Source organism: Raphanus sativus, chromosome 1 (genome assembly GCF_000801105.2).
Source record: "Raphanus sativus cultivar WK10039 chromosome 1, ASM80110v3, whole genome shotgun sequence".
Classification (NCBI taxonomy): Eukaryota; Viridiplantae; Streptophyta; class Magnoliopsida; order Brassicales; family Brassicaceae; genus Raphanus; species Raphanus sativus.
The window spans coordinates 8,993,033-9,016,041 of record NC_079511.1 but is presented as its reverse complement, the minus strand read 5'-3'; the positions used below and the strand labels follow the sequence as shown (position 1 = coordinate 9,016,041).

At 36.4% G+C, this 23,009-nt stretch overlaps 4 protein-coding genes, 1 long non-coding RNA gene and 1 pseudogene across 8 annotated transcripts; 2 read left to right on the top strand and 4 right to left on the bottom strand.

The window, feature by feature from the left end:
- Positions 1-271: 271 nt before the first annotated feature.
- Positions 272-2,571, bottom strand: LOC130511857 (catalase-1-like). Its single transcript, XM_057009621.1, has 5 exons — positions 2,489-2,571; positions 2,243-2,339; positions 931-1,985; positions 723-812; positions 272-640 (listed from the first exon to the last, which is right to left on the bottom strand). Exons 1-5 carry the CDS (start codon positions 2,501-2,503, stop codon positions 419-421), a joined length of 1,479 nt encoding a protein of 492 aa, XP_056865601.1. The 5' UTR covers positions 2,504-2,571; the 3' UTR covers positions 272-418.
- Positions 2,572-2,770: 199 nt separating this feature from the next.
- LOC130511861 (catalase-3-like) lies at positions 2,771-4,347 on the bottom strand (annotated as a pseudogene).
- Positions 4,348-5,396: 1,049 nt separating this feature from the next.
- LOC108806920 (catalase-1) lies at positions 5,397-8,000 on the bottom strand. Of its 2 annotated transcripts, none has more exons than XM_018579137.2 (6): positions 7,862-8,000; positions 7,648-7,762; positions 7,402-7,498; positions 6,056-7,110; positions 5,848-5,937; positions 5,397-5,765 (listed from the first exon to the last, which is right to left on the bottom strand). In XM_018579137.2, the coding sequence occupies exons 2-6, from the start codon at positions 7,660-7,662 to the stop codon at positions 5,544-5,546; spliced, it is 1,479 nt and encodes a 492-aa protein (XP_018434639.1). In that variant the 5' UTR covers positions 7,663-7,762; positions 7,862-8,000; the 3' UTR covers positions 5,397-5,543. The 2 variants fall into 2 exon arrangements, with proteins under 2 accessions (XP_018434639.1, XP_056865595.1); XM_057009615.1 differs by having other exon boundaries at positions 7,855-7,992.
- An 18-nt stretch (positions 8,001-8,018) lies between these two features.
- Positions 8,019-11,651, bottom strand: LOC108806911 (catalase-3). Its single transcript, XM_018579126.2, is given in 9 exon segments — positions 8,019-8,292; positions 8,384-8,477; positions 8,619-8,686; positions 8,791-8,880; positions 8,976-9,752; positions 9,871-10,148; positions 10,281-10,377; positions 11,470-11,561; positions 11,564-11,651. Coding segments are annotated over 9 exon segments (1,629 nt in total). The 5' UTR covers positions 11,637-11,651; the 3' UTR covers positions 8,019-8,232.
- A 7,310-nt stretch (positions 11,652-18,961) lies between these two features.
- LOC130511851 (uncharacterized) lies at positions 18,962-19,614 on the top strand. The gene is made up of 3 exons (XR_008945364.1): positions 18,962-19,147; positions 19,311-19,392; positions 19,505-19,614. It is a non-coding gene; the product is annotated as an uncharacterized LOC130511851 (long non-coding RNA).
- A 911-nt stretch (positions 19,615-20,525) lies between these two features.
- On the top strand, positions 20,526-22,996 carry LOC108863124 (cyclin-B2-3). 3 transcript variants are annotated; one of them, XM_018637454.2, is made up of 9 exons: positions 20,531-20,932; positions 21,043-21,096; positions 21,202-21,283; positions 21,372-21,506; positions 21,596-21,685; positions 21,769-21,990; positions 22,078-22,176; positions 22,254-22,432; positions 22,534-22,996. In XM_018637454.2, the coding sequence occupies exons 1-9, from the start codon at positions 20,769-20,771 to the stop codon at positions 22,664-22,666; spliced, it is 1,158 nt and encodes a 385-aa protein (XP_018492956.1). In that variant the 5' UTR covers positions 20,531-20,768; the 3' UTR covers positions 22,667-22,996. The 3 variants fall into 3 exon arrangements, with proteins under 3 accessions (XP_018492948.1, XP_018492956.1, XP_056865566.1); XM_018637446.2 differs by having other exon boundaries at positions 20,526-20,932; positions 21,769-22,176; XM_057009586.1 differs by having other exon boundaries at positions 20,797-20,932; positions 21,005-21,096; positions 21,769-22,176.
- The last annotated feature ends 13 nt before the right edge of the window (positions 22,997-23,009 follow it).

The window sequence follows — 23,009 nt, the reverse complement described above, 5'->3', positions numbered from 1 at the left end:
TGTGAAAAGATGATTACAAAATAGAATTTCTTTACCAAAAAAAAAAGATTACAAAATAGAAACTAGAGCCTCTTCAAAATAGAAGTTCTCGTGAATTCATAATAACAAAAAAAAAATTAAAATGATGAGTTGGAAAACTAAAAATGTCACAAACCATTTGTCAGCTTACAAATGGCTTTAATTATTTAATAAAACATATCAAAATAATAATAAAAATAATAATAATATTTTATCGGTGCGAAACTCATTTTGAATATCTCAGCGTTGGAAGTGATCTTACCCTACTATAAGAGTTTAATTGTCACTGTTTTATTTTAATGTATATCTATTACCAAAGAGATTACTTGGAGACCAAAGCGTAAGAGGAGCATGTTTAGGGTTTACTGGGGCTTTACTTAGTCTTTAGCCATGATACAAATCAGAAGTTTGGGCTCACTTTAAGACGAGTGGCTAGTTTCTGTCCAAGAGATTCGTCTGCCTTAGTCCAGTTAGAGATCCAAATGCTGCGGATTTCGTGGGTCACACGAGGCTCAGCAAGTGCATCAACAAAACGCTTCAGGAACCGCTCTTGCCTGTCTGCATCCCAGGATCTGTATCTTTCCCCTGGCTGCTTGAAGTTATTCTCCTTCTCAATCATGCACTGTCATATAAATAAAAACATTTGAGTTTCACAATGTTGAAGATTTGTTATACAACTTCCTTATCATGGAGATGAATATGACCTTCTCACGGTTCCCAGCGCATGCAATAGGATTCTGAGGATATTTTTCAGCATGGCGAACCGGGTTCAACCTTGAAGGGAAGTAATTGACCTAGAAAGCAACTCAAACAGTTAATATCAAACTGAAAGTTTATACAAAATCATTTAAGAAAATAAAAACAAACTGAAAAAATGATTTGTGAAATAAGCATTTGAAAGAAGGGATTCACCTCCTCATCTCTGTGCATGAAGTTCATGAGACCCTCATGGTGATTGTTGTGGTGAGCACATTTTGGAGCATTGACAGGTAGTTGCAGATAGTTTGGTCCTAGACGGTGTCTCTGACTATCAGCATAGGAGAAGATCCTGCTCTGGAGTAACTTGTCATCTGAATAATGGAAACCAGGGACCACAATAGCAGGGCAGAAAGCAAGCTGCTCATTCTCATTAAAGAAGTTGTCTATGTTTTTGTTCAAAACCAAGCGGCCAACAGGCTGCAAGGGCAATATATCTTCAGGCCAGATCTTTGTAACATCAAGCGGATCAAAATCAAATTTGTCTTCATGGGCAGGATCTATGACTTGAATGAACATATGCCACTCTGGAAAGCTCCCGGCTGCAATGGAGTCATAGAGATCCTTAGTTGCATGGCTGTGATTGGTTCCTCCAACTCTGATAGCTTCCTCATCTGACAGGCACTTAACCGGACAAGTAGGTTTCCAGTGAAACTTCACGTAGTGAACTTTTCCGGCTTTGTTGATTAGGACATAAGTATTGACACCAAAGCCCTCCATGTGCCTGTAGTCCTGTGGGATACCGACATCGTCAAAGAGGAATGAAAACATGTGGAGACTCTCAGGGTGGTGTGAGAAGAAGTCCAGTATCCTCCAGTTCTCCTGAATGTGAGTCTTGGGGTTTGGTTTCAGCGCATGGACCATGTCAGGGAACTTCATTCCATCACGGACAAAGAAGACAGGGAAGTTGTTTCCAACAAGATCCAAGTTCCCTTCTCTGGTGTAAAACTTGACGGCGAAACCACGAGGGTCTCTGAGAGTCTCGGGGCTGCCACGCTCATGGATGACAGTCGAGAAACGAGCAATGACAGGAGTCTGAACACCGGTGCCTCGAAGGAAATCAGCGCAAGAAAGGTTTGAAATGTCATGAGTGACTTCAAAGAAACCTTTAGCACTGGCACCTCTGGCATGAACAACCCTCTCAGGAATCCTTTCCCTGTCAAAGTTGGCCAGTTTCTCGATCAGATGATAGTCTTCCAGAAGGACTGGACCTGATCACAAGATATAAAAACCATAGCTTCACATATCTAACCAAACGAGCTAGGAGAATAAACATTTAAGAGTAACATAAAAACTTTGCATATTATAGTTTCTATATAGATATATATATATACTAGTTGGTTTCTTGTTCAGAAATAAATCTTTCAAAATAATTATATATAAATATAATTTCATTTTATTAATTTGAAATATAACATAAAATTTGGCACAGAAACCATAGTTTCTATAAATAAGCTAAAATAGGCACCTCTGGGTCCAACAGTCAAAGAGGCGTTGTTGTTCCAGACTGGAGCACCAGAGTTTGTAGTGAAGAAGGGAGAATCATGAGCGCTTGAAGGACGTACCTGCACCCAACAATTAATCCTCCATCATTAGAAGACAAATGTAATTGGAGAAACATCTAAATGATGATGCTTCTTGATACATGAAAATACTACCACAAAGTATATGATAAATCAACAGGCAAGAGTATATTTATTCAGCATGAACATACCCTTTCAGGATCCATGATGCAATATAAGACTGATTTGATCCGAACTTAGCTTCCTTGTGGTGTAATGTATTGTTGTATCTACGTTATCGGCGTGTTTCCCTCCTTCACTGTTTCCTACAAGTTTTTATAGCGATCAAAGGCTATTTTAGGAGACAATTCAACTAAAATGAGATAGGGTTTTGAAAGATTTAATTGAGACATGGCGTGGTATCACAAACCTTTGTTCGGATTCCAGTGTAAGACTTGTTAGGGATAGGAACTTTCTCTGCGCAGCGGACAGGATCAAACTTTGAGGGGTAGTAGTTGATCTGCAAAAAAAAGAAAATAACTAATAAATATTTCGATTTCAAGTAAAAAAAGACCAACAAGTTACGGTCAAGTGTTGGTACTAACTACTAAGACTTACCTCCTCATCTCTATGCATGAAATTCATAAAACCTTCATGGTGATTGTTATGGTGAGCACATTTAGGAGCATTAACCGGTAACTGCAAATAATTAGGTCCAAGACGATGTCTCTGAGTGTCACCATAAGCAAAGATCCTACACTGGAGAAGCTTATCATCAGAGTAGTAGATCCAGGAACCACAAGACCAGGGTTGAAAGCAAGCTGCTCAGTTTCATTGAAGAAGTTATCAATGGTCCTGTTCAAAACCAAGCGACCAACTGGCTGCAAAGGCAAGATATCCTCAGGCCAGATCTTGGTCACATCAAGCGGGTCGAAATCAAACTTATCCTCATCCGCAGGATCCATTGTCTGGATGAAAAGCTTCCACTCAGGATAGTTACCAGATGCAATAGCATCATGGAGATCCTTAGTTGCGTGGCTGTGATTGGCTCCTCCAACCACTTTGGCCTCTTCATCAGTTAGATTCTTGATCCCACAAGTAGGTTTCCAGTGGAACTTCACAAAGAGAACTTTTCCAGATTTGGAAACTAGAGTGTATGTGTGGACACCGAAACCTTCCATGTGCCTGTAGTCTTGTGGGATACCAACATCATCAAACATCCAGCACCATGTGAGCAAGCTCTCTGGTAAGTGGGACATGTAGTCCAGTATCCTCCAGTACTCTTGGATGTTTGTCTTGGGGTTCGGTTTCAGCGCGTGGACAACATCCGGGAACTGAATCCCGTCTCTGATGAAGAACACCGGAGTGTTGTTCCCACAAGATCAAAGTTTCCCTGAATAGAAGTAACATGATAAGAGAAGTCAGTTTTTTATTTGTCGTTTTCATATTAATTTTTATAAAGGTCAAATACTTAGATACATTTAATAAAAAGGTAAAACAAGAATCTGTACCTCTCTGGTGTAAAACTTGACGGCGAACCCGCGAATATCCCTCATGGTCTCAGGGCTGGCACGTTCGTGAACCACTGTGGAGAAACGGACAATGACCGGAGTTTGAACACCGGGGGCTCTGAGGAAGTCAGCACAAGTGAGGTTTGAAATGTCATGCGTGACCTCAAAGAAACCCTTAGCACTGATTCCTCTAGCATGAACCACTCTCTCAGGAATCCTCTCCCTGGTGAAGTTGGCAACCTTCTCGATCAGATGGTAGTCCTCGAGAAGAACCGGACCTGCCCACAACAAAAGTAAGAAAATTTTAGAAAACCCATTGAAAAGATCCTAGCTTTAAACTCTCTTTCGATCAGTTTTTAAATATCTTTCGTAGCTCGTAAAGTGTATAGGGCTATACAGTTTCGATATACCTCTTTCTCCGATGGTGAGGGAAGAAATGTTGTTCGAGACTGGAGCACCACCGTTTGTGGTGTAGAAGGGAGAGTTGTACGCGCTCGATGGACGATACTGCAAGCACCATAATTCGAATGTTTATCAGAAAAATAGAATAGATTACAACAACAACAACACTCACATACGGAAATTTGCGGATGCAGGAAATTTGCGGATGCAGGTAGTAGAGGTTTCAAGCGTTATTAAACATTTTATATGACTGGCACAATATTTAAAAATTGTTGCGTTTACGGGATATTTGTGACTGGTTGATTATAAGATATTGCAGTGATTTAATAATTAACTATCAATATTAACATACTATAATATTATAAAAATATAAAAACATACTATTGTAATAAAATATAATAATTATTAATATAATATGATCAATAAAAATATTGTGTTTATTTATTTATTTTTAATTAGTTGAAATTTTTAATTTTAATAAAATTTATTTTGAAGATTTATATTAAAACTTTTAAAAGAATATTTTATTTCCTTTTATATATGTGTATATCTTTATATATGTATCTATATTAATTTTTTAAATTTCAATGAATAGTTAGTTATTTTAAAGTTTCTATAGAAAAAATTATGATACTGTTTTTTAATTTAAGTTAATATTTGTATATTTTTATTTATAACATTTCTATTTTTAATTCTTAATTTTACGTCCGCAACCGCAAATGCTAGCTAAAACCAATTTTTGATTTTAAGAAGTTCAGAATAATTTGAAACGATTTGTAGTGGTTTGCATGATTGTTTTGAAATGCTATCAACCATTATCAACCGCAAAAACTGTGTTTACAGGTGGTGCAGGAAAACCAGTCAGCCACTTAAAATAGCCCAAAGGATTAACCCAACAACTTCTTGTTATCTGCCATACAAAATACTCACTGATATTGTGAAAAGAAGATTACAAAATAGAATTTCTTTACCAAAAAAAAAAGATTACAAAATAGAAACTAGAGCCTCTTCAAAATAGAAGTTCTCGTGAATTCATAATAACAAAAAAAAAATTAAAATGATGAGTTGGAAAACTAAAAATGTCACAAACCATTTGTCAGCTTACAAATGGCTTTAATTATTTAATAAAACATATCAAAATAATAATAAAAATAATAATAATATTTTATCGGTGCGAAACTCATTTTGAATATCTCAGCGTTGGAAGTGATCTTACCCTACTATAAGAGTTTAATTGTCACTGTTTTATTTTAATGTATATCTATTACCAAAGAGATTACTTGGAGACCAAAGCGTAAGAGGAGCATGTTTAGGGTTTACTGGGGCTTTACTTAGTCTTTAGCCATGATACAAATCAGAAGTTTGGGCTCACTTTAAGACGAGTGGCTAGTTTCTGTCCAAGAGATTCGTCTGCCTTAGTCCAGTTAGAGATCCAAATGCTGCGGATTTCGTGGGTCACACGAGGCTCAGCAAGTGCATCAACAAAACGCTTCAGGAACCGCTCTTGCCTGTCTGCATCCCAGGATCTGTATCTTTCCCCTGGCTGCTTGAAGTTATTCTCCTTCTCAATCATGCACTGTCATATAAATAAAAACATTTGAGTTTCACAATGTTGAAGATTTGTTATACAACTTCCTTATCATGGAGATGAATATGACCTTCTCACGGTTCCCAGCGCATGCAATAGGATTCTGAGGATATTTTTCAGCATGGCGAACCGGGTTCAACCTTGAAGGGAAGTAATTGACCTAGAAAGCAACTCAAACAGTTAATATCAAACTGAAAGTTTATACAAAATCATTTAAGAAAATAAAAACAAACTGAAAAAATGATTTGTGAAATAAGCATTTGAAAGAAGGGATTCACCTCCTCATCTCTGTGCATGAAGTTCATGAGACCCTCATGGTGATTGTTGTGGTGAGCACATTTTGGAGCATTGACAGGTAGTTGCAGATAGTTTGGTCCTAGACGGTGTCTCTGACTATCAGCATAGGAGAAGATCCTGCTCTGGAGTAACTTGTCATCTGAATAATGGAAACCAGGGACCACAATAGCAGGGCAGAAAGCAAGCTGCTCATTCTCATTAAAGAAGTTGTCTATGTTTTTGTTCAAAACCAAGCGGCCAACAGGCTGCAAGGGCAATATATCTTCAGGCCAGATCTTTGTAACATCAAGCGGATCAAAATCAAATTTGTCTTCATGGGCAGGATCTATGACTTGAATGAACATATGCCACTCTGGAAAGCTCCCAGCTGCGATGGAGTCATAGAGATCCTTAGTTGCATGGCTGTGATTGGTTCCTCCAACTCTGATAGCTTCCTCATCCGACAGGCACTTAACCGGACAAGTAGGTTTCCAGTGAAACTTCACGTAGTGAGCTTTTCCGGCTTTGTTGATTAGGACATAAGTATTGACACCAAAGCCCTCCATGTGCCTGTAGTCTTGTGGGATACCGACATCGTCAAAGAGGAATGAAAACATGTGGAGACTCTCAGGGTGGTGTGAGAAGAAGTCCAGTATCCTCCAGTTCTCTTGAATGTGAGTCTTGGGGTTTGGTTTCAGCGCATGGACCATGTCAGGGAACTTCATTCCATCACGGACAAAGAAGACAGGGAAGTTGTTTCCAACAAGATCCAAGTTCCCTTCTCTGGTGTAAAACTTGACGGCGAAACCACGAGGATCTCTGAGAGTCTCGGGGCTGCCACGCTCATGGATGACGGTCGAGAAACGAGCAATGACAGGAGTCTGAACGCCAGTGCCTCGAAGGAAATCAGCGCAAGAAAGGTTTGAAATGTCATGAGTGACTTCAAAGAAACCTTTAGCACTGGCACCTCTGGCATGAACAACCCTCTCAGGAATCCTTTCCCTGTCAAAGTTGGCCAGTTTCTCGATCAGATGATAGTCTTCCAGAAGGACTGGACCTGATCACAAGATATAAAAACCATAGCTTCACATATCTAACCAAACGAGCTAGGAGAATAAACATTTAAGAGTAACATAAAAACTTTTAGTTACAAAAAAAAAAAACATAAAAACTTTGCATATTATAGTTTCTATATAGATATATATATATATATACTAGTTGGTTTCTTGTTCAGAAATAAATCTTTCAAAATAATTATATATAAATATAATTTCATTTTATTAATTAAATTTAACATAAAAATTTGGCATAGAAACCATAATTTCTATATATAAGTTAAAAGAGGCACCTCTGGGTCCAACAGTCAAAGAGGCGTTGTTGTTCCAGACTGGAGCACCAGAGTTTGTAGTGAAGAAGGGAGAATCATGAGCGCTTGAAGGACGTACCTGCACCCAACAATTGATCCTCCATCATTAGAAGACAAATGTAATTGGAGAAACATCTAAATGATGATGCTTCTTGATGGATGAAAATACTACCACAAAGTATATGATAAATCAACCAGGCAAAAGTATATTATTCAGCATGAACATACCCTTTCAGGATCCATGATGCAATATAAGACTGATTTGATCCGAACTTAGCTTCCTTGTGGTGTAATGTATTGTTGTATCCACGTTATCGGCGTGTATTCCCTCCTTCACTGTTTCCTACAAGTTTTTATAGCGATCAAACATATCTTATTTTTAGCCCACCGCGAGAAAAAATGAGACAATATCTCTAGAAATGGTCGTGTGGGTACCACGTACAATGACTGTTTTCTCGAATTAGTAGCCCAGCCTCTAAAGACGTGTGGATTATATAGTCTTTGCTTTTAGCTATAATTAGACAAAAGCCTTTGCTTTAGTTATAATATGTCAAACTAAAATGAACATGTTTATATACTCCACTTTAATAAGCTATATATACTGCTTCAAGAAACATTGATTTATTCTTAAGAAATCACAAAGAGAGTGACAGTAAAACATGAAGGAAACATCGTTTTAGAGGATTACATGCATCACTATTATACATAGACGATATAAACAACCCAAGAAAATCATATTTTTGAGGAATATAACGACCAACAGATGATAAGAGATCACGATTGTACTTTCCGGGCAATAAGCAAATATGAAGATTACATGCTTGGCCTAACGTTGAGACGGCTTGCAAGCTTCTGTCCCAAAGATCGATCAGCCTGAGATAGTAAAGAGATTAAAAATGTTAGTTTAGCTAAAATTCAACAAAAATATATATAACCGGAGATTTAATGTTTCTCTTGTCCTGACCTGAGACCAGTAAGAGATCCAGATGCTACGGATCTCATGCGTGAGACGTGGCTCTGACAGAATCTCTACCCATCTCTTAACAAACCGGTCTTGCCTGTGGCCATAAATATAACATTTGAAGTTTAATTAGTAAGTTAAGCTTTGTCAAGTGAATTTACGTGAGAGTTAAGTAAGAGAGTTTTTTTTTTTGTTTAATGTTTAGAGGTATGTTAGAGAGTTGAGACTTCTTCTTTACCTGTCTGGTGCCCATGATCTGTATCTATCTCCAGGTTGCTTGAAGTTGTTCTCCTTCTTGATGATGCACTACAAACACATAAGCAATGCAAAGGCTATTTTAGGAGACAAATCAACTAAAATGAGATAAGGTTTTGAAAGATTTAAAGGAGACATGGAGTGGTATCACAAACCTTTGTTCGGATTCCAGTGTAAGACTTGGTAGGGATAGGAACTTTCTCAGCACAGCGGACAGGATCAAACTTTGAGGGGTAGTAGTTGATCTACAAAAAGCAAACAACCAATAAGTAATTCGATTTCAAGTAAAAAAAGACCAACAAGTTACCGTCAAGCGTTGGTACTAACTACTAAGACTAACCTCCTCATCTCTATGCATGAAGTTCATAAAACCTTCATGGTGATTGTTGTGGTGAGCACATTTTGGAGCATTAACCGGTAGCTGCAGATAATTAGGCCCAAGACGATGCCTCTGAGTGTCACCATAAGCAAAGATCCTACACTGGAGAAGCTTATCATCAGAGTAGTAGATCCCAGGAACCACAAGACCAGGGTTGAAAGCAAGCTGCTCAGTTTCATTGAAGAAGTTATCAATGGTCCTGTTCAAAACCAAGCGACCAACTGGTTGCAAAGGCAAGATATCCTCAGGCCAGATCTTGGTCACATCAAGCGGGTCGAAATCAAACTTATCCTCATCCGCAGGATCCATTGTCTGGATGAAAAGCTTCCACTCAGGATAGTTACCAGATGCAATAGCATCATGGAGATCCTTAGTTGCGTGGCTGTGATTGGCTCCTCCAACCACTTTGGCCTCTTCATCAGTTAGATTCTTGATCCCACAAGTAGGTTTCCAGTGGAACTTCACAAAGAGAACTTTTCCAGATTTGGAAACTAGAGTGTATGTGTGGACACCGAAACCTTCCATGTGCCTGTAGTCTTGTGGGATACCAACATCATCAAACATCCAGCACCATGTGAGCAAGCTCTCTGGTAAGTGGGACATGTAGTCCAGTATCCTCCAGTACTCTTGGATGTTTGTCTTGGGGTTCGGTTTCAGCGCGTGGACAACATCCGGGAACTGAATCCCGTCTCTGATGAAGAACACCGGAGTGTTGTTCCCAACAAGATCAAAGTTTCCCTGAATAGAAGTAACATGATAAGAGAAGTCAGTTTTTTATTTGTCGTTTTCATATTAATTTTTATAAAGGTCAAATACTTAGATACATTTAATAAAAAGGTAAAACAAGAATCTGTACCTCTCTGGTGTAAAACTTGACGGCGAACCCGCGAATATCCCTCATGGTCTCAGGGCTGGCACGTTCGTGAACCACTGTGGAGAAACGGACAATGACCGGAGTTTGAACACCGGGGGCTCTGAGGAAGTCAGCACAAGTGAGGTTTGAAATGTCATGCGTGACCTCAAAGAAACCCTTAGCACTGATTCCTCTAGCATGAACCACTCTCTCAGGAATCCTCTCCCTGGTGAAGTTGGCAACCTTCTCGATCAGATGGTAGTCCTCGAGAAGAACCGGACCTGCCCACAACAAAAGTAAGAAAATTTTAGAAAACCCATTGAAAAGATCCTAGCTTTAAACTCTCTTTCGATCAGTTTTTAAATATCTTTCGTAGCTCGTAAAGTGTATAGGGCTATACAGTTTCGATATACCTCTTTCTCCGATGGTGAGGGAAGAAATGTTGTTCGAGACTGGAGCACCACCGTTTGTGGTGTAGAAGGGAGAGTTGTACGCGCTCGATGGACGATACTGCAAGCACCATAATTCGATTGTTCATCCAAAAAATAGAATAGATTACAACAACACTCACATACGGTGAAACCCTAACTTCAGTTGGAAGATATCACTTTCTATTAACCGCGTCTTTTTCTATTCACAATCCCAAATTATATTTATGACGCAACCCGAACAAAAACAGAACCCGGTTCACCGGGTGGATCCGGACCGTCAGTTGACAAAGAAGCTTTTAATTTTGGGTGGTAAAAACATTAACATGTCGAAGATAATAGGCTTTTTTTTGTAACACGAAGATAATAGGGTTACTAAATCAAAATTTTCTTTAAACTAAAAAAGTATTCCATTATTGCTTTGCTTTGCTTATAAAGACTTCCGTATATTCAAGTCTTTGTTTGATGGATATATCAACAATTTTTATTGTATGAATAACTACGACAATCCTCATATACATGTATCATATATGTATGTTGTGGCAAAAAGAAAAGAAGTATTATGTATGTTTATATCATATACATGCTGATCGGATGATCAGAGGTATGCTTTTTTTCTTTAAGACTAAAGATACATATGTTTACAATCATTCATCATATGAATAGATCTAACTTTTAGTCAGATTTATTAATAATTTTATTAAACTATCGTCGTCTAGACTTGATTACTCAGGTGTGTAGATCTGATTAATCAGATAAATAGTATACGGTCGGACGTATAAACAATCGATTAAACACCCCTTTTCGAACACATGCAATTTCTAAAAACAAACAACAAAATAACTTCTAATATAAAGAAAGAAAAAGCCAAACCACATGTGGCATTTCTTTCGCAAGCAGTGGTTTGTTTATAGATCAAACATTTTAAAGATAGCCAGACAAGAAAATCAACGTCACCACCTTATAGCTGCTCAAGCAACCATAGTAGCTAACCAACTTTTTTTTGGTTCCAATAGCTTAGCAACTTTTGGGAAAAAGCATGTTAAGGGTAAGATCTAATGCAGATTAACTTTCATTTTTATCATTAAAACCAGTGAAAAACAACCATAATGAAACATGATTCATTTAATACACACACACACACACAGAAGTAAGAAGAACATGAAGAAGATACCTTGTAAGGATCCATGGTGATGAAGAAGCTTTGATGATTCCCAAAGCTAGCTTTTGAGGTTTTGGTAGTGAGAGTGATGAGATCCTGTGTCGATATATATAGTGGATAGCGTGTACCACGCTCGGTAATGGCGGTCCCGAGTGGAGGGCTACAATTGTCCTTCCCATATCAATTTATCGATACAGTAAAAATGGGCCACTGTGTTCCAACCCGTGAAAAGAAAATCGGTGATGACTAATAGTCTATGATCCTGACAAGTCAGTATTGCTCGAGAGGAAAAGTAGTATTTCGATAACAATTATTGTGACAAAACAAAGCACCAATTAACACAATAACTAACTTGAATAAAAATAGTTGTATTATCTGAATCAAAATTTACCTTTATATATGACCTGGTACATAACCTTTCTTTAAAGAGAAGGCAACGATAATCACTCATTATAGTATAAAATATACATATACCTGCGTTATTTATATAGAGTGAAGTATCATGTAAATATTTTTATTTTGGATCGTACCATCTCAGTTTATCTAAATAGAGTGAAGTATCATGATACATTTCATCACATATGTTTGGTACCCATATTATAAAAGAGGAAGCTCGTGTAAGAGACATGTTCGATAATGTAGACTGCGAGGTTTCTACGTGATAATTTGCACTTTTCCATTTTTAGACAAAATCTAAATGATTTTATCTTCAATTATATTGAAGGATCATGAATGTACAAAAAAATGGTTTATACAAATATGATAGCCATTCCAATATTTATGATATTTTGATTGGTCGAAGAAAGGTAATATTTTCAAATTTAGCAACATTATCCTCCAACAGTGTTTAATGAAATTTAGATGTTCATTCGTAAAAGGTTAGTTTAGCATTATCCCATTGATACGGGTTTCGTACTTGAATAAATAATTGGTATTTATAACTCTATAGTATGCATTACTATTGTTGATCGTGATTCTAATAATCGAGGAGTTGGAAATTAAAAAAATTCGTATATATAAAAACAAAAGAAAAAAGCTAAACTAATGGCAGTGTTAGTGGGTATGGTGGGGAGTCTATGTTTGGGAGCATGTGGCGATTATTAACACAACAACACGTTACTTTGATGCTGAATCGATCAATGTTTTGATTGGCCAGCTTTCGCTTGGGTCCTTTTAGAGTGAACAAGTTGCTCTTTGTCATTTCTTTTGATATTATTAGAACTAGGTGAAACATTGAAACTACTTCAACATACTTTTTTCTCTCAGAAATTGCAATCATTGGAAGACAATCAACATATATGCAGTCTAACCAATTAAATTCACAGGATTGTTTTTCTGAAACAAGAATGTACTCATAGCCTGATATAGTTTGCCCGGTATAAATATTAAAGTTGTAACTGGAAGACAATGTTAGACTATGTTAGAGGAGAAAAGAGCAGATTATTTTTATAATTCTAAGAATTTTAATGTATATGCCGGCTTGTGTTCAAAAATAAAATAGAATAAAATGTATATGCCGGCTTCTGTATTTTTCATCATGTATTTCATTTTTAGTATGAATATTATCATTAGACCAGATGACAAAAAGACAATTAGTATGCTTATATGATATAGTGCTATACTTTGATTAGTTCCCACAATTTTGGATTTTCACTTTGATCAAAAAAGAAATTAGGATTTTCACTGATTGTTTAAACATATTGTTTCATCGTTGTTGGATTCAGATTCAATATTAATTGGTTGTGTTTGATTAGATACAAATTATATTATGAACATAATTAGTAGACATATTGATCTAAAGTTACAAATCCAGAATACATACTTTTACCAAATTTTAATCTTAATCATAAGCCTAAAAGATCATGAACCCCTACAACCTAAACGTTTATAATATATAGCAAAAACAGTTACAATTTACAAAATGAACGCTTGTCGCTACCTAATAAAATAATATCATAGTCCCTCCCTTATCAGATAAAGTTGTAGTAAAGAAAAAAAAAGATGTAACGCTCGTGTTATTAAGAAAAGGGGACCATGAGAAGCCGTTGTAGGACAAGGGGACTTCAGGAAGCTCGTGTTATTAAGAAAAGGGGACCAAACCCGCGACCCGCCCCCTTAGAGTTTGAAACGCCGCCAGCACGAACGGATGTAACGCTCTGCAACTCGGATGCTGCTTGGTCTTCGGTGACCCACCGAGCGGGCTTAGGATGGTGCTTCACTGATCGGCAAGGCTCTACTATCCAGGAACACTCCCGCGCACTGGCACACGTCTCCTCCCCCCTCGTAGCTGAAGCGCTGGCTATGAGGGATGCAATGCTTGAAGCTAAGCGCCTATCTCTTTCTAAAGTCTGGTTCCGAACCGACTCACGGGAGCTCGCTAGAGCTACATTCTCGAAGTCATATCCGGTGGAGCTTTTTGGAGTTCTCATGGATATCGAGATCCTATCTTCTTCTTTCATCTTTTGTTTTATTTCCTTTGTTGGGCGAGAGAATAATGTTGCAGCTGATTCCCTAGCGAAAGCGGCGCTTCTCTGTTCTTCTCCCGATTTGTATTGAACTCTTTCGGTTTAGATTTATGAAGCATTTACGTTGACAAAAAAAAAAAAAAAAAAAAAAGAAAAAAAAGATAAAGTTGTAGAAATCAATCTTACCAAAGAAAAGTCTTCGTTTGGTGCGACACAAAAAAAAATCACGAACATAGAATAAGTAGTTGCCTAGCTAAAACTGAACTTTACATACGAAATCTTTTACTTGTCAATTATTTGTAGCGAAGAATTTCCAAGTTTCTCAGCCTTATTATATAACAAAATCTATAACAATAATTATTAAATATTCGAATGTTGATCTACGTAAGTTCTTGACTGTATACACGAAGAGACTTTAATAACAACTCTGACGAATTCACAACACTAAACTCCACAGAAGATAAATGAAATGAAACGGAAGAACATATTTCTTAGTTCATATGATCACTATCACACAGATGGATCTATTCAAAGCAAATAAAAGTCATTTTTTCAAAATACATGAAGCATATTTTTTGGAAACTAAACAAGGAAGCATGAAGCATATTATTTTTATCGATGCCCTTTTAAAAAAAAAAAGCATATTGTTTTAATCAAAATAATAGAAACGAAAGAAACTTGGTTACTTTTATTACAACAGAACATATATTAATATATCCAGTTCAAAAACATATTAATATATATATATATATATATATTGAAAATATAAATCTTATTTTTATCAAAGTATATATAGAACACAACATTCTAAATTATATTTATTCTGGTAGCCTATTGGTATATGATCATAATAAAACAGTCCAAAAGTAAATTTCATTTGTAAACTTGAAAAGTAAATAGAAAATGTAGGCAATTGAGGCTAATACAAATGCTTCGATCCACTTGTAAATCGCCACGTAGCAATCTTACCTTATCAAATTGTTGGTACCAACGAATGAAAATGCGTTTTCGAGGATCAACACGACGAAAAACAGGATTACACCTTATCCTTTCTTTCTTTTGTTTTTGTTTTCTTAATTTCTTGATTTTTTCATATTTGTCAATGGAGTTGAAAAATCAATAACAAAGCGTACGAATTTGGGCATTTCGAATCTTTTGATACCCCCGTTTCTATTCAGGTGGGGACAAGCTTTCAACTTTTCGTTCTTGTTTTTTTTTTTGAACTTAGTTTAACTTTTCTTTCTTTTTTTGCTAAATTGTAAATATCAAGGTTTGGTTACAACATGGTTGAACCAGAATCTGCTTATAAAGCTAGTCTGTTCTTAAGTGCCGCAAAAAAATTAAAAAACCCATAAGAACACAAGATTAAGCTAAGGTCAAACCAATAATGGTGAGCTATAACTTAATAGAATACAAGACCAAATGACAACTGATTACTCCCAATACAAACCCCTTTTTGATCACCAAGGGAGATCAAAAGAAAAGCTGAAGAGGGTCGTTCGGACGAACACTCACCAGAAGGTGGCTCAAGTGCTTCAACGGAGGCGGCTGGCAACGGCTTCGGAGCACCACAGGAGGAGGACGCCGAACAAACATACCCACAGCTTACGCGGTAGAGAAGCTCATGAGTAAATCCGGTGGACCACCGCTGGAGATGAAGAACAAACACCGGTCAAGCGCAGGCGGTACAAATTGGCTCCTCAACCGGCCACGCGACCATAAAATACAGCAGAGTCACATCAGAAAATTCAGAGCTTTCACCAGAGGGATGCAGAAGGGAAATGAAGTACATAGAGAGTTGGAATACTCTACAGCAGCAGGCGTGAGAAATGGAGAATCGATGGTTCAACCTTCGTGCAAGGACACCGTCGCAGCGGGTCGTCCTCAAGACCCTAGGTTCCATCAACAAACGAGAAGGGAAAGACGCACCGAACCGCCGTACACACCATGACAGTTATCAAACAGACTAAGAACAGAGGTCCACAGTAGCGAGCCTCAACACCACTTTTCACTCAGAACAAACTGAGAGGAGAAGCTCTAAATTACCTTGAAACAAGCAGAGGAGGAGAGCAGCCGGAGCGAAACAAGAAGCAGGGACAGCAACGGCAGCGACGCGTCACACGATCCCCTGCTAGTTTCGAATCTCAGATCTGACCAGATCCAAACGCAGTCGACGCCTCCCAGGCCGATTTCAAAGCCCTAGAGAGACCCTCGTTCCGTCTCACCTCGCCAGAGCTCCAGAGAAGCCATAGACCCCATGGTTTCCGTTAGATCTTGAAAAGAAATCCAGAGCAATTGAGCAAAGAAGAGAGACAGGACGAAGACCGCAAAGGGTTGAGACGAATCACGAACTCGAACTTGATGTCCCACGGTGACCGGAGACAGAGGCTCCACGGCCACCGCAAGAAAGAGAAAATCACTGGCGGCAGTTTTAGGTTAAGTGATGTCGAGGGGGAGAGACTCTAGAGAGAATATTTTCTCTCTCTCTCTTGTTTCTTTAGTCACCAGTAACTTTTCTTTCTTGTTTTGGTGTACAAATCTTTCAGTTTACTTGTAACCTAGTATATTATTTATCAGTATTTTATTCATAAAATGTATGATATTAATTAATCATCGATTTTGATAGATAAAAATTAGCCATCGCTTGATATAGATAACATGGAAAGTAAGACGAATAATGGGGTTTTCTTTGATTCATCCCTATAACGAACTTGTAAATTCAGTAACCAATAGTATAATAGTATGTAACCAATAGCATTTTGTTATTTTATATTCCATATTTTTAAAAAGAAATAAAATAATAAAAATTTATTGAGTTATATTATGTTTTTAAAATAAAAAATAGAAATAAACTAAAAATAGTAATAGTCGCCAAAAAAAAATTTGTAAAAAGAATTTTTTAACAGCGTCGACCAAACACTAAATCATAAAATTATTAGGTAAACCCTAAACCATTGGAAAAATTTTAAACTTTAGATCATAAACTCTAAACACTAAATCTTTATCAAAGGATTTAGAGTTTATCTAAGGATTTATGTTTAGTGTTTAGGATTTACAGCTTAATGTTTTGCTCACGGTGTTAAAAATATTAATTTTTTGTCAACTATTTTTTTTTTTTTGGAAAACATAATATAACTTTGGCAAATTCTTACTATTTTGTTTCTTTATTTTAAATATATTGTATATAAAATAACAAAATATTATTGATTTTTGAACATATATGTTCAATCTATGGATGAACCCAAGAAAAACTCAGAAATAAATAAGAGTTATTCTTGAGTTCATTCGCTCATTAGGTTGAAAATATAGGTTCACCAACCAATTATATTTTTATATTTTATATTCAGTATTTAAAAAGAAAAAAAACAAAATAATAAGAATTTTCCAAGTTATATAATATTTATACAATAAAAAAATAAAAGTCAATAAAATATAGTAGTAGTTGCCAGAAATAGATTTTTTAAAAAAATATTTTTAACCCCGTCAGTAAAACACTAAACCAAATACTAAACCGTAAACCATAAACCCTAAATTTTAAATATTAAACTCTAAATTCTTGAGTAAACCATAAACCACATGTTTTAGAATTTATACAATGGTTTAGGATTTAAGATAAATGGTTTAATTTTTTAAATATGTAGTGTTTAATATTTATAATTTAAATTTTAGGATTTATCCAAGGTTTAGATTTAATATTTAGGATTTAATTTTTAATGCTTTGATGACAATGAAATTAAAAATATTTTTAATTTTTTTTTGACAACTACTACTATTCTTCTGTTTATTTATTATTCATTTATTTATTTAAAAATATAATATAAGTTGACAAAATTTTATTAATTTATTTATCTTTTTAAAAGACATTAAATATGAAATAACAAAATATTATTGATTGTTGACGACATACCGGATGAATTCAAGAAAAACTCAATAAATAAATATAGAAATCAAGATCTGAAAGTTTAGCAAGTCCCAACTGGCTAAACAAATGACTTCGCTCGGTGGTAAGCAAATAGAGCCTTGTGGTGCATAAAAAAAGTTCTGAATCTTTATGCACACATACCTCGACTCGGTAGTCGGTTACATTTGTAAATATAACCGACTACTGAGTCGATATACAAATGAATCTTTATGCTTATCAATATTAAGTTCCATATCGATATACAAATGTCTCGATTCGGTTATAAGGGTTAATAAATGAGAAAATACTTGTTTGTGGTTGCATGATTCTAGCCCAAAATACAATACAAATGCCAGACTGGATTTGGTTATATAAATCGTTTAGATATGGTGTTCGGTGCATGACTGAGTTTTGAATTACCATAAAAAAAACTATTGGCTTGGTTATAAGGTTAGAAATAGATAAGAGAGGTTCTGGTGGTGCATGATACTAGTCTTAGAACACTATACAAATGTCACAGGCTCGCAGCTCTATAAAGGTTTACAATGGGAAAATAATGGCTGGTGGTTGGTGCCTGATACTAGTCTCGAATCACTATACAAAGACACTGGCTACTTGGTTGTAAGCTGGATGGGAAAAGAGTGTCCGGTTGTGCATGATGTCTAGTCTAGAAAGAAAAAAAGTAGTCTAAGCTGATTAGAAATTTTATATTGTGAGATAAGGGTGAATGGTAATTATAAATAGTCAGTTAAGTTCCTTGACATATAATGGATGAGAAAGGGGTGAATGGTTTGTGCATGACATGTGGAGAAAGATGTTGTCTAAGTAGTGATCTATACAAATGGCTTAGATTCTTATTAGGCTCTTCGGATGTTACTTTGGAAAATATGTCCAATGCTGTCAGAGCACTATTATCGGCGTCCTTAAGAACATATCTTAGAGTTAAATTGATTTAATTTAAATCAAAACTAGGCAAAATAAGCTGGGACGTCCTTAGTTAAGAACTTTTCGGTGTCGTCCTAAGGAGACACGTGTTGTGTTGTGAATGGCCGAAAAATTTGTCCTGTGTGCAAAATCGATTGGAACGAAGAAGAGAGATCGGTTGAGGTTGGTGATGGAGATAAGGAGATAGTGGTGAGCAATAGAAGCTGATCATTGCTTCTCGCCGATTTGATTCTCCCGTTGTGTCTTATTTTCGGAATCAATCGAAGCAATCTTCAATTTCCCTTTCGATTTTGTAGGAGGAAGAGCTCGGCCATGGGAGATCACGAGGCGAAAAGTTTTTCTCCCTCCTCCGTTCAACGACGCGACTCAGCCGTGAACTGTAAGCTTTCTGATAATGTGACTGTGTTGGTTGTTTGATTGCATTGAGTTCTTCTATTAACAGTACTTTTTGGCAGTTAATCCAAACTATTTAGGATATCTTGATTCTGTGAAGCTTGTTGCTGGATTCTTATGCTGACGTTTGTTTGTGTTTGACCTGTCAGGTTTGTCTGGGTGGACGAGCAGTTGAAAGAACAGTTGTTAAAAAACAGTGATCAGACATACTGGGTACCTGATCATGTGAAGGTCAGTGGAAGAATGATCAATACTCTATATAATATACATTACAAGTGTAGTAGCAGTTTTTGAGTTAATGACATTATTCTAATACCTTCTTCTTGATTGACCTGCAACTCAGTGATGATGGTGAGGAAGTTGTTGTCATGGATTCTGTCGACAAGCTTGAAAAGCTCTCTGGTGTCAAGGTTTGTTTGTCTATCTTTCTGCTGCAACTATTTGTCAAGAAGGAAGAACTAACTAGTTGTGCAATAGAAAACATTGATGAACAACTCTTTTCTACTCATTATATTGAGTAACTATCTGGTTTGCTAACGTCCAAAGTAAATGAATAGGTTAAGGACGTTTGATTTCAAATTCTGAGTTTCCATATACAAGATAGAATTTTTGCTCTGTAGATCAAAGACTAGTTATTGCCTGTAACGTCATGTCATCTTCTCTTTCTAGATTTTTAACAGAAGATCCTCACCTGAGACTTGGAGCTAGAGGGGCTGCTGAGGTTAAAATGGATCTCTTTTTTTTTCTGTGTTGATTTTGTTCCAGTTTGCTGTAAACTTTTATTGAAAATATTTTCATTGACGCACAAGCAGCACATCTTCTTTAAAGACATCAATTGGGGTACACTAGCGAGGTAAAAGGTGCTTTTTCTTTTGAAGATATATGTTCTGCAGAAGCAAATCCTCATTTTGTATACAATGAATGTCTAACGCTATTTTTCTTTTAGGCTGCATTTGTTCCAGCTTCAGAGAGTGCAATCGACACTAGTTACTTCAGAAGTCGCTACTCGTGGAACACATCGGATGAGCAATTTTTCCCATCAGGTGAGGTTCAAGATTATAGTGATGCTGATAGCTTGAGTGGGTACCTGATCATGTGGTTGTTTTAAGCCAAGGTACAAAATGTTTCTATGAATTGAATTTGTAAAATATGCTAAGGACTTTTTTTGTCCTACCAATAATCTACAACATTAGAAAAATCTTTAAACTTTGTCCCTAACTTAAAAATATTACTAAAATATGCTAAGGACATTTTATTTGTCCCACTGATAATGTTGCTCTCAATACAATAGATGCCTCGACTCAGCTAAAACTCTATATATGATACATGCTATATTTACATGGCAATAAAAAAAAAGTTACAGCACTATTTCAAGAGTAGCATGTTATTTTTCTTTCTTGGGTTTCGTGTCATATGGGGTATTTGGGATTAGGGGCTTGTTCTTGACCGGGTGTTTCTCAGATTAGTAAAACCGGGGTTTGATGGTCAAACTCAAAAGTCAAGCTTTTTCCATTTTCTGAATTTTTTCTTTTTTTTTTCAAAAAAACTCTGCTTTTTTTTTACGTTAGGTATGCTTTGATACTGAGTTTGATTTTAATAATTCTCCAATGAAAAGCCTCCCCGCAGATAACGAAGGAAATGGTACATCAGATAATGCAGGAGGAGGAGGAGGAGGAAAGATGATGTGGACACGGAGAGCACTCAGCGCCATTAACAAGAACATCACTGAACCACCTCCTTATGCTGTCAACAACAAGAGATCACTTTCTGAGTAAGTATGAATCATCTTCAGATTCAAAGATTAGTTTTTTTTTTTTAATTCTCTCTCTCTTCCTTTGATTAGATTATTAAAAATCCAAATATTTGATCTGATTCCTACAGAAGGTATGTTATCTGTAACAAACCACCACTGCGTCGACCAGCTACAACAACAAGGTACATTAAAGATCTTTCACTCTTGTCTGTTTTTTCAGTGTGTCTCACATTGTCTCGTTAATTAACCAGTTCTTACTAGTTACTACTACTCTCTGTTTGTTTTAGGAAGTTTGCTGCTCAATTATCTGATAATAAGCCAATGTTTGTACAACACACTGAAGCAATGATGGAGGAGATTCACCAGATGGTAACCTTAAGTTTCTTCTAAACTCTTTTGTTTTATAGAAAGCAAGTTAGTAGTAGTTGTTACTCACATTATCTTTTTCTTCCAAAAGGAGGAGGTGACTGAAATGGAAGATCCAGATAAAGAAGAAGAGCTAGTGATTGATATCGACTCTTGTGACGAGAAGAATTCTCTAGCTGTAGTTGAATACATCGATGATATATACCACTTTCACAAGAAATCTGAGGTGAGTTTGATTCTTTTTACTACAAAAAAAACTGTGCTATTCTTTGACATCAATGGGCTTATGATTGATTTGTTCTTATGATTCTGCAGGAACTTTGTTGTGTTCCTTCTAACTACATGGACAATCAGCAAGATCTTAATGAGATGATGAGAGGAATCCTCATTGACTGGTTGATTGAGGTTTAGATAGATCCAGACAATAAAAGCATTGTTATTATTCAATGTGCATGATAATTAATTTACTTGAATTTTTTTCTGTGCAGGTGCATTACAAGTTTGAACTGATGCAGGAAACCCTTTATCTCACAATCAATATCATCGATAGATTCCTTGCGGTTCATCAAATAGTGAGGCAAAATCTTCAGCTTGTTGGTGTAACCGCTTTGTTGCTAGCTTGTAAATACGAGGAAGTCTCAGTTCCACTAGTAGATGATCTCATCTTGATCTCTGATAATGCTTACACTAGAAGACAAGTACTAGATATGGTGCATATCATTCTCCTCTTGATCATTAATCTAACTACGGTGAACTTTCAGTTTCGGTTTACCTTTTTTTCTGCCTTCTATTTGCAGGAGAAGCTAATAGCCAACACCTTGCAGTTCAATTTCTCATTGCCTACTCCATATGTGTTCATGAAAAGGTTTCTCAAAGCTTCCCAATCTGACAAAAAGGTTTGAATCTTTTCACAGAAAAGCTTGAATTGTGGCATTTATAGCTAAAGCTGTTTGATATGAAACTGTGGTTTCAGCTTGAGGTTTTATCGTTTTTTATCATCGAGCTTTGTCTCGTGGAGTACGAGATGCTCAAGTATACACCATCTAAGCTAGCAGCCTCGGCAATCTACACTGCTAGGTGTACACTTGATGGATTTGAGAAATGGAGCAAAACATGTGAGTTTCACACAGGATACAAGGAAGAACAGCTTCTGTAAGGGTTTACAAGTCACGAACATTCATTTGGAATGTCGTTTCAAAACCGATAAGAGATCATTGTGATTATGAAAATCTGCTTTTTGGTTTCTTTTCCAGGGCATGTGCAAGAAAGATGGTTGATTTTCATCACAAGGCAGGGACAGGGAAGCTAGCAGGAGTTCACAGAAAGTACAACACATCAAAGTTCTGTTATGCTGCAAGAACCAAACCAGCTGGATTTCTACTTTAATGGAGGAAAAAACTATAGCAATAAGATCGAATGACTAATGACTTAAACTTTTTTTTGGAAAAAAAGAGTTCAAAAGAGCAGCGATCTTTCTTTACTCAAGAGAGAATATGTTCTTTTTATATGATGCTTTATAGACATTCTACTTGTGAAGCAATCACCTTTAAACTTACGTGTGCATAATTGTTGTAAAACTCATTGGTGTGGTAGATGACACTCATCAGACGTTCAGTAACTCATTGTTTGGGAGTCATATGTTACTTGATAGCCATCTAATGTAAAATGGTGTAGTCCTCCTATTTTAAATGCATATTTCACAGATTATGTTCGTTATCTTGTTTGATGT

Bases quoted from the DNA above. Each gene is read 5' to 3' on its own strand.
- LOC130511857 (XM_057009621.1), bottom strand. The intron at 1,986-2,242 runs GTGCCTATTTTA...TCTTGTGATCAG, and splicing joins TTTGACTGTTGGACCCAGAG to GTCCAGTCCTTCTGGAAGAC. The intron at 813-930 runs GTGAATCCCTTC...GTTGCTTTCTAG, and splicing joins TCATGCACAGAGATGAGGAG to GTCAATTACTTCCCTTCAAG.
- LOC108806920 (XM_018579137.2), bottom strand. The intron at 5,938-6,055 runs GTGAATCCCTTC...GTTGCTTTCTAG, and splicing joins TCATGCACAGAGATGAGGAG to GTCAATTACTTCCCTTCAAG. The intron at 5,766-5,847 runs GTCATATTCATC...TTTATATGACAG, and splicing joins GCGCTGGGAACCGTGAGAAG to TGCATGATTGAGAAGGAGAA.
- LOC108863124 (XM_018637446.2), top strand. From the start codon at position 20,769: ATGAAAAGCCTCCCCGCAGATAACGAAGGAAATGGTACATCAGATAAT. The intron at 21,507-21,595 runs GTGAGTTTGATT...ATGATTCTGCAG, and splicing joins ACTTTCACAAGAAATCTGAG to GAACTTTGTTGTGTTCCTTC. The intron at 21,686-21,768 runs GTTTAGATAGAT...TTTTCTGTGCAG, and splicing joins TCATTGACTGGTTGATTGAG to GTGCATTACAAGTTTGAACT.